This window comes from Hippocampus guttulatus, chromosome 5 (assembly GCF_054856545.1).
Source record: "Hippocampus guttulatus isolate MCC_2025c chromosome 5, RoL_Hgut_1.0, whole genome shotgun sequence".
Classification (NCBI taxonomy): Eukaryota; Metazoa; Chordata; class Actinopteri; order Syngnathiformes; family Syngnathidae; genus Hippocampus; species Hippocampus guttulatus.
In genome coordinates this window covers 11,650,516-11,660,527 of record NC_141265.1, presented here as the reverse complement: position 1 = coordinate 11,660,527, position 10,012 = coordinate 11,650,516, and the positions used below count along the sequence as shown (strand labels likewise).

General features: G+C 39.1%; 1 protein-coding gene across 2 annotated transcripts; it reads right to left on the bottom strand.

Moving 5' to 3' along the window:
- Positions 1-421: 421 nt before the first annotated feature.
- On the bottom strand, positions 422-9,949 carry LOC147205055 (protein GOLM2-like). 2 transcript variants are annotated; one of them, XM_086110716.1, is made up of 11 exons: positions 9,523-9,949; positions 5,346-5,481; positions 4,868-5,047; positions 4,740-4,794; positions 4,362-4,464; positions 3,539-3,647; positions 3,330-3,453; positions 2,153-2,302; positions 1,388-1,552; positions 921-1,019; positions 422-786 (listed from the first exon to the last, which is right to left on the bottom strand). In XM_086110716.1, the coding sequence occupies exons 2-10, from the start codon at positions 5,472-5,474 to the stop codon at positions 922-924; spliced, it is 1,113 nt and encodes a 370-aa protein (XP_085966842.1). In that variant the 5' UTR covers positions 5,475-5,481; positions 9,523-9,949; the 3' UTR covers positions 422-786; position 921. The 2 variants fall into 2 exon arrangements, with proteins under 2 accessions (XP_085966842.1, XP_085966843.1); XM_086110717.1 differs by having other exon boundaries at positions 9,688-9,949.
- Positions 9,950-10,012: the final 63 nt, after the last annotated feature.

The following is a 10,012-nucleotide window of genomic DNA, read 5'->3' as shown; positions in this document are numbered from 1 at the left end:
GTAATAAGTGTGTTTTTAGATGAGCAGAGTGGCTCCTGCATTACACGAGAACATGCCACATCCAAGTTGCGACTGGCATGTCATTGGATGTTACTCAGCCAAGTTCCTAAAGCGTTACCTCGTTTTATTTTGTCTTCATATTCACCTCAATGAAGTCACTTCATATTGAGAACGCTGAGCCCGGGCATGAATAAGGAAAGGTATGGTGGATTTATTCGTTGGTTTTGTGACAAAATTAGGCACAGGATAAAGTGCAACTTCACTCAAAACTACCATAACGCTCTTTGGCTACTTTCAGAAAAGTATTGGCTTGAGTGATGGCTACTATATGTAAACTATATTTTTGGTGACAATATTTCAGTCATAGTTTACCTTTTTTTTCCTTAATCTTCCATTTTATTTGCAATAATGATAAACTAAATCCTTTCAACACCACTTTTATTGTATCATTTTCATAGTCTTTCTTCAGCAGGTCTAAATATACACATTAGAAAAAAATCTGTCTAGCACACACATTTAAAATCAAAGTGATCTGCTGGGCAGATATGATTTGACTTCATTCTTCAACGGTTCTGGGTCCATTTGTTTGTACGGGACAACAAATGTGCTTTAACTACATTCAGTAGTCATTTTGGCGAATGAGTGACCACGTCCACCTTGCCAGCTCAAATATGACACGGAAAAATTGTCATTAAACTATCATGTTGGTGCTGTTGAACATGTTCAACCAGTCAACTGGCAGTCAAAAAAACAGCAATTCCTCACATGTCCACCGGGTGTGCTTTCCTGCAGGGAAAACATCATCCAGTGACATAAGATACAGTAAGACAGTATATGGAGTCATATTCTACTTATTTAGGTTCTATTAATTAAAGAATATTTCTAAATATGAATATGCTAGAATATATAGAAAGTCTCACCTTAATTCTGAGCCAGTTCAGCTTGCTTGTCGGCCTCAAACTCTCCCTCGTTGTCGTCGTCGCCGTTGTAGTCGGCCAGCTCATCCTCCATTATTTTGTCTAGGGGGTTACAAGATCACTTTTGTCACTTTTCCGCTTCTGTGGTGCCGACACACAAACACAAACCAAGCTCAAGAAAATTCAACTGGTTGAGATGACATTTACAGAAACACCAATTCACACACGTATGATCATTTATGCACAAACTCGCGTACGGACACAAAGACAAATTCAAACAGCCACCCAAACAAAACACAGAAGCAAATACACAAGCAAAAATTCACACACACACACACACACACACAAACAAATGCAAATTAACAGTTTAACAGACATGCAAAATAACTGACACAGTAACTCACACAAATACACCACTTACATATACCGACAGACAGACCCACACTCATGCAAACAAAACACACACATACCTATGGTTTCATCCCGTCTCATTTGCTGCTGTTTGTCCTGACCCAATTCTCCTCCTCCCAGCACCTGCTTGTCATCACGGTCATAATTCTCCAGTTTCTCTTCCAAGGCGGTCATGTTGGCTTCCCCTGGGCCAATCAGAACACGTCCTGTTTCCGGGTCCACTCCTTTAAAAGACATCATAACAAGGAGAACCCCAGCACAGAAACTGACAAACTGGCAGACCGGTGAATTTTACTGTCTGAAGCGGTTAAAATAACATGACGGACTGACGATTAGCTTGGTTTGGCTTCGCTTGAAAAAATGACGGACTGACAAAGGCAGCTGATGAATGACAGACCTTCAACATTTCGTAAATTGTGGGTGTAAAAAGGAGACACAAAAAAATATGTATATTTGAACTAAAACAATTAAGGAATGACAAAAAAAAACAACAAAAAAAAACCAAGATCAGCTGTTTCATTTTAAGTCCTGCTCCATTCACGATTAACTCATTCAGTACCGGCCAATTCTAGACCAAGTCTGAAAAGACGTTTAAAAACGTCTTTGGGAGTGAATGAGTTAATGACACACGGCCATTTATATGTTTCTGTCGAGTAGCAAAAAAGCCTTCAGCAAAGTAAGGATCAGTGATTCCTTGATTGTAGCTTCTCCAATGAACCTCCTTGATGCTCAATCCTTAACTCCTCTGTGCACATTCAGGACAATTTTTTGGTTGTGGTGGAAGTACCGCGAGTAACACCTGAGATTCACCCAACGTGTCTTACCTTGGCCCGGGGCAGCTAACACGTCCACTTGCGTCAGGTTATTTGACAAAGAGAATTTGCTGGTCTGTGCCGGAAGGGCCATGGCAGGCTTTTTTGTGCCATCTTTTGTCATATCCGACTGGTGGACGTCCTCCTCATCCGCTGCAACACCTTGCAGGTTGAAAAAAAAAAGTAGTTATTTTCATTTCAATTAAATGTTAATTAGACAACTTGACGCTTGGACTGCAATTAACTCGTTTAATCATCCATCTGTCTGTCTGCTCCGTCAGAATTTAAATAAAAAACAAATAACTTTTTTTTTAATGTCTATCCATTTTTTTCAAAAATAGGACATCAAATTGACATAGTAAAAAATGTACAACAAAAAAAAATTATGATTCATTTACTACCATAGTTTGGCCCGTACCATATCAGAGAATAGGCTAAAATGCTGACCAATAATTTCCAAACGTAAAAGCAGATATTCGTCCATGTCTTATTTTCATTGAAAAAAAAGAAGGGAACACATTTTTTGTTGAGTTAGCCCCACACTATCACACTGCCACCACCATGACAGCTGTTTTGTGGGGTGCGGAAGCCAAAACTGACCTCATTTTTTTTTCTATATCATGTCACAAAAACGTTTGTGATTTATAGGATTCCCATTTTCTTAAAAATAAATGAAATAGATGTGAAAGGATGTAAATAGCACTAATCGTCTTAATTCCTACTAGGCTAGCTTTCTGTTTGCAAATATTGAGAGTGGTGACCTATTGGGAGCCGCACACCCCTCTCACGGCACTGTCTCAGTTGTGACTACCGTATAGCTGTAGATGAATCCAACTGTAATCAGGTCTTCTTACGACAGTCTGACTATGGCTAATCGGTGGAATTTTGTTTATCTGGTGGATAAGCTGTGGAGAAAAAAAAAACTTGACATACTGGAAAAAAGACTGCAATTTTGGAATCAGCATGGCAATTTGAGTTGTAAACGTCAGAAAGGTCGACCTCGATATTTGTTTTCAAATTGTTCCCCAGTGTAATCAGACTGTTTTCATATTTTCTGTTGAAAAGTCTGAAATTACAAGAACTCAAAGTTAATCAGCCCTCTCTATGATGAATGGAATATCTAAATTATCAATTTGTTTGATAATCAATGTGCTGTCAATTGAAGGAACCATACAGAATGCGTTTTTACCTTTCTCCTTAAATATGTTGTTGGCGTACGGTGTAAAACGCTCGTCGGCTTTGGCCGTCGTGAGATTCGAGGAGTGGCTGAAGTCGCCTTCCGCTTTGACACCATTGTCCTCTGCCTTCTCATCCTGCCGACGGTTTGTGAGTCATTCAACGTGATGTCACTCAAAGGGTGGGCTGAGACGGAACGGGCGCATCAGAGCTTTGGGTTACCTGGATGTTGGCGAGCTTAGTCATCTTTTTCTGGACTTCCAGTTTGGCGGCGGCCACTCGCTCGTCACACAGTTCCTTCTGTGTCAGGATCTGTGAGTTACATTGTGTCCTACACACGCATACACATGACACACCTGTTAACATAAGACTACTGACGATAGCATATCATTCTTACGTGTGTGTGTGTATGGAATAAATTAGAGCTGTCTCACTTCATTTATTCAGTACTGCCCCTGAAAGTGAAAGTTTTATCAGTCATCATGAAATAGAGTAGAGTCGTCTATCACAACAGGACTCACGAAAAAAATCACAGGAATCCATGACCGGCGGTCGGAAATGACTGTGTGAAGCGGCAAAAAAGGAGGCCCTTATTCGCCAATCATCACAAACTGACGAAAAACTGACGAGAAGGTGGGTCATTTTAGTTTGAAGCAGCCATTTTGGTGAATTCCAGGGCTCAAACTCCTTCGAGGGAATCCAGCCAAATGAGGCCCCATGGAAGGCGGGGATCTGAGATGCAAAAAGTGGGTGCAAGAAAGTATCCATTGCTGCTTGAATCGGTTACTTTATTTCCATTTTACCAAAAACTATTTTGGATTCCCACATCTTAAAATGAAAAGTATTTGCGAGGGTCTCTTTCCAGGTATGGCTCCACCCACATTTCAGTCAGATTCAATGAAGACACTAGTTCCCGAGTCTGTTCATCAGAGGCCGCTATCCTGCCTATTTTCGATGTTTCCCTCCTCCCACGCACCCAATTGAAAACATCAGCTCATCAGCAAGCTTGGCAGCAGCCTGATCGCAACTTGAAGGCGTTTCTTACATGTCATACGTGAGTTTGTCGTTGAGGGTTTTGACGTTGCTCTGGCAAGCCTGCAGCTCCTTCTGAAGCTTCACCAGGTCGTCATTCATTTGATTCAGTTGGCCTGGCAAAGCAAAGGACGCAACTTTTTTTTTTTAAACGGCTTGAAATTGACAAAATGGAGACAAAAACAAACCATATCTCCTAACAATGATCACAGGATCAATTGGCATTGGCCACTTGTCAAGAGGCAGAATTTCAAAATGACCCACAGTGGCATGGGAAGTACGGGGATAGTCACCACAAACAAGAAGACACACACATGAAGAAAATTTTCGAATTGGGTTAAGCACATATAGGGGGACGGCGACTATTAAAGCAAAGCAATAAAATGGCTACCTTTAAGTTCTTGTATGGTTTTGGTGCTGGTGGAAATGTTCTGCTGCAATGTTGCCTGCAGGACAGTGTAACGCAAAGTGAGTTTCGATTCCTCAAGACAAGGAACTCTATTGTTATATTTACTGCACCTTCTCCTGGATGCAGGTGTCCCGCGCCCCCTCCAGCTGGTTCTTATAGTGACTCTCGAGGAGTCCAATTTGATCCTTCTGCCTGTGGATCTCTTTCTGGAACTCAGATTTTTTCACCTCGTCAGCGCCGCGCTCTGCCGCTCCGCGACGCACTTGGCCCTCCAGTTCGTACAGCTTGGTCTGTCGCCAAGACACACAGGGAGGCAATCAGATGACGCCGTCACATAAACCCTCACCGAGGCTTCAAACATTCAAATACGGCCGGTGGAAATCACAGCATGCACTGCATTGAACAAAAGTTAACTTGGCATAACATGACTTGACAAACATTATTTCGTAAGGGGGAGGTGTGGAGAGGACAACATCACTCCCTCTCGTGTGATAATGCCTATTCTTGTTACCACCCAATAAAAATGATTAAAACAGGAAATTAGCATCAAAACAAAGCTACACACGCTATATAAAGGTAAGAGGCTACCTGGAGCTCGAGGTTACGCGAGCTGGACACCCAGTAGTTGAAGCCCAGAACCAGGATGCACGCGACCAGGGCGCCGATCATTAAAGGCGGAGACCTTCCTCCACGCCGCCCGTTGACCAGACCACCCATTGCTTGTCTACAAACACACCATAGAAAGGGTTCATCAACTTATTATAATTTATTCAAGCCATAAAATCACTCTGCTTTGGGAGGAAAAAAAAGAACATTTTCAAATTCTACCATACTGACACAAATAGAATTTGGTCAATCTAACGTTGTGGCGGGCGGCACGGTAGCCGACTGGTTAGCACGTTGGCCTCACAGAGCAAAGGTGCGGGGTTCGAGTTCGGCTGGGGCCTTCCTGTGTGGGGTTTGCATGTTGTCCCCGTGCCTGCGTGGGTTTCCTCCCACATTCCAAAAACATGCATTGACGTCAGGGCAACGGAAAACTCTAAATCACAGGTGTCAAACTCAAGGCCTGGGGGCCAGATTCGGCCCGCCACATCATTTTATGTGGCACCCTGAAAAAGAATTGTCAACTTGCATGATCCTTGCTAAAAAATGTACCGAAAATGTCAGAAATTGTCATGTGTAATAAATAACGCTGAGGTTTTGCAATCATTTTGCTACCCTTACAAGTAATAATGTGATAATGCAATTAAATGTGTTTTGTGGTTTCACTTCACCAATATCTACATTTCTTTCAATGTTATTTTATGGATATCTTTATAGAACTTGGTGAATTGTTATCACTTTGTGTTGAGTTTATGCTTTACTGACTTTTTACGTTTGATTTTTTTTTTTCTCCATTTGAACTTTTTCCCAGTAATCCTGAAACCTAGCAGAATAACAGTTGACACGGCCACATTAATAGATAACATATTTATAAATAAGATTGACCATAAAATGGAAAGTGGACTTCTCATTAATGACATAAGTGACCACCTACCAGTTTTTGCAGTTTTTCATAATTATTTTGATAGAAAAGCTAAGTCAACAACTCACATAACAGAAATAAGACTAAGAACCCAACGCTCCACCGACGCCTTTAATCAAGACCTAGAAAAACAAAACTGGACCGAGGTCTACTCAAACGAAGACCCAAATACAGCGTTTGAAGTATTTCAGTCTACCATAATCTCCTTATATGATAAACATTTTCCATTAACTAAAGTCTCCAAAAAGTATAAAGACCCAAGTAAGCCATGGATAACGAAAGGCATAGAAAACGCATGTAAAAAGAAAAACAATTTATATAAATTGTTTTTAAAATTGAGAACTGAAGAAGCAGAAAAAAAATATAAGACCTATAAAAATAAACTAGTAAATATTATAAGAACCAGTAAAAGAGATCATTATCATGCACTATTAGAGCAGAATAAAAGTAACACACAAGAAATATGGAAGATACTTAACCAAGTAATCAGAAATAGTCCTAAAAAAATGGATTATCCAGAGTATTTTATCAAAGGCAAAAATACTATTTTGGAAAAAACTGCAGAAATAGCAACTGAATTTAATGAGTATTTTGTCAACATCGGCAGTAACCTAGCAAAACAAATTCCTGATCCAACAAACTTGTTTGAAATAGATAGATATGTAGAAAAAAACTCCTCCACGATGTTCCTTACTGCTGTAAAACAAGAAGAAGTATCAAATATTATAAAAACTTTTAAAAATAAAAAGTCAACTGATTGCTTTAATATTGACATGACAATAATAAAGCAGATTATAGAATATGTAGTGCGACCTTTCACGCACATATGCAACCTGTCATTCAAAGCTGGTATCTTTCCATCAAAAATGAAAATTGCTTAAGTTATTCCAATCTATAAAAGTGGAGAAAGACATCGGTTTACAAATTATAGACCAATATCACTACTACCACAATTTTCAAAAATATTAGAAAAACTATTTTCTCGCAGACTTGATAGCTTTATACAAAAGCATGCGCTGTTAAGTGAGAATCAATATGGCTTCAGGGAAAAACGGACCACCTCAATGGCAGTTATGGAGTTTGTGGAAGCAATAGCCACTAATATAGACAACAAAGAATTTACTGTTGGGGTTTTCCTAGATCTAAAAAAAGCTTTTGACACAATAGATCACAGTATATTATTGAAAAAAATAGAAAGATATGGCATTAGAGGTGTATCTTATAAATGGATAAAAAGTTATTTAGAAAACAGATATCAGTACGTGCAACTCAATAAAAAAACGAATCAACTGAAAATCACTCACGGAGTTCCTCAGGGGTCAGTGCTTGGTCCAAAACTATTCATCTTATATATAAATGATATCTGCAAGGTCTCAAAACAATTTAAATGTGTCCTATTTGCTGATGATACAACTTTCTACTGTTCTGGAATAAATCTGAAACAGCTCCTGACAACCGTAGAAAACGAATTAAACAAATTTAAAAACTGGTTCGACAGAAATAAATTGTCACTTAACCTGAAAAAATCGAAGTTAATTGTTTTTGGCACAAGACCAATCAAACACCAAGCTAAAATTATGGTAAACTCAATTGAGATAGAAAGAGCGTATGAAACCAAGTTTCTCGGATTAGTAATAGACTCAAAACTATGTTGGAAGCCACATATCGATAACGTAAAAAGAAAAATAGCCAAAACCGTAGGGATCCTCTACAAAACCAAGGAAGTGCTAAATAAGAGATCTTTGTACACATTATACACTTCATTATTATTACCATATATGACCTACTGTGTGGAAATATGGGGAAATGCCTGCAAAACAAACACACTCCCTATTCTCAACCTACAAAAAAAAGCAATTCGAATTATTAATAGATCAAAATATACGGAACCCACAAATCCACTATTTATCAAATTAAATACGATGAAATTTTATGACCTGGTTGACTTTAAAATCGCCCAATTAATGTACAAAGCACACAATAACCTGCTCTGCCAAAACATTCAGAAGTTTTTCGAAATTCAAGAAAGCAGCTATGATTTAAGAGGTACCAACTTATTCAAAAAACTCAAAACAAGAACAAACATCAAGCAAAGAAGTGTATCTATCAAAGGTGTTAATCTGTGGAATAATCTCGAAACGGACCTGAAAATGAGTAAATCGCTTGCTGAGTTCAAAAACAAATTCAAAAAAATAGTACAAACAACCTACATCAATCAGAGTTAAAATGATAAATTCAAAACATTAAATATAATGATAAATCAGAACTAAGTTGATAAATAGAGAAAGGTATATAAATATCCATTATGAATGCAACAGAAAATTGACACAAGAGTGTCAGGGTGTGGAAGTATATAATCCCGATACAAACCAAAAGTTGTAAAAATATCACGGTTAAGGGTAAAGTATGAGCCTTAATGGAGACTTCTTTCTTCTTACTTTTTTCTTTTCTGATTGATATAAAAATGATTTATTAGATACAATCACATAACGGGGTAGGACTAGATACGTTTTTTACTTCTTCCTACTCCCTTGAACATAATAACTGTGTTGAATGAAGATTGATTTCTTTCTTTTTACTTTTTTTATCTACCTTATTTTCTGTCAAATTATTACTGTATATATGTTTTATGTTCAATAAACAAACAAACAAACAAAAACAAACTTAGTCACTCCCAAAGACGTTTTTAAACGTCTTTTCAGACTTGGTCTAGAATTGGCTGGTACTGAATGAGTTAACGTTTGGCTCAACAACACTGGATTGCACCTGCACAAGCTAACGAGATCTAGGACAACTGCCGTCTTTACGGGGACAATGCTCAGTTGTCATATTGCTAACGTGTATTATTGCGGTTGCAACTTGCAATGGCAAAGGGTGTCTCTGATGTCAAGACACACCAGCATTAAATCAAAGCGGACAAGCAGAAAAGATGAGCCGAGGAATCTTCCTGAAATCACAGCTATGAATAGGCAATGCTTTTTAACAGCAATCTGCCACATTAAAATCAAACCCAAGCGGCGTGTGACGCATTATTCGGTCTCGGACAATGGCAGAAACTTCATTACAAACCAAGCGTCAGTGTTTATTTTAAAAGACATGCTGCAAAACCTTATCGATGACGGTTTCCTTCAAATTGGTCGAAGCTAAACCTAACTCTGCTAGCAATCTATCGGCTGTCCTTTTTTCAGTCCTTCCTTCCCTTTGACACGTTAGCTTGCTAAGAGGTTAGCATCATTTTACCCGGTAAATCCAAAGAGAGGAGCTGGAATGCCTCGGCAAGATGATCCGACGGCTTTTAATCTTATCCAAAAGTGTCGCAACGTTGACCCAATCGACAACAAAGACGCATCACGATGTGTTCAAATTGAAATTTGAGCTAATGGTCAAACACGAATAGCAGCATACTTGTTTACAACCCCCGTTGACTGGGACGGCAGGTGCGGCGTTCCAGTGCTGTCGTAAAAAAGAAGCGCTGCTCTTCGCACGGCAAAACGTGACAAACTCCGCTTGTTAAAATAATCCACCGACGGACGACGTATTCGAATGTGGAAAAAAAACGTTTAACCGATTTAACATTCGGGATTTCGGAGATAACCTCAACTACGCCAAACATTTGACGACAGCATTTTTGTCAAATGTTTATCAAAGCATCGTGTCGATTCCTGGTGTCTGCATTCTTTTTACGGCGTATCATGGAGGCAGCACAACTTTTTATACAGTGTATTGCTGA

Bases quoted from the DNA above. Each gene is read 5' to 3' on its own strand.
- LOC147205055 (XM_086110716.1), bottom strand. From the start codon at position 5,474: ATGGGTGGTCTGGTCAACGGGCGGCGTGGAGGAAGGTCTCCGCCTTTA. The intron at 5,048-5,345 runs GTAGCCTCTTAC...TCTTGGCGACAG, and splicing joins CGCGTAACCTCGAGCTCCAG to ACCAAGCTGTACGAACTGGA. The intron at 4,795-4,867 runs GTGCAGTAAATA...ACTGTCCTGCAG, and splicing joins ACACCTGCATCCAGGAGAAG to GCAACATTGCAGCAGAACAT.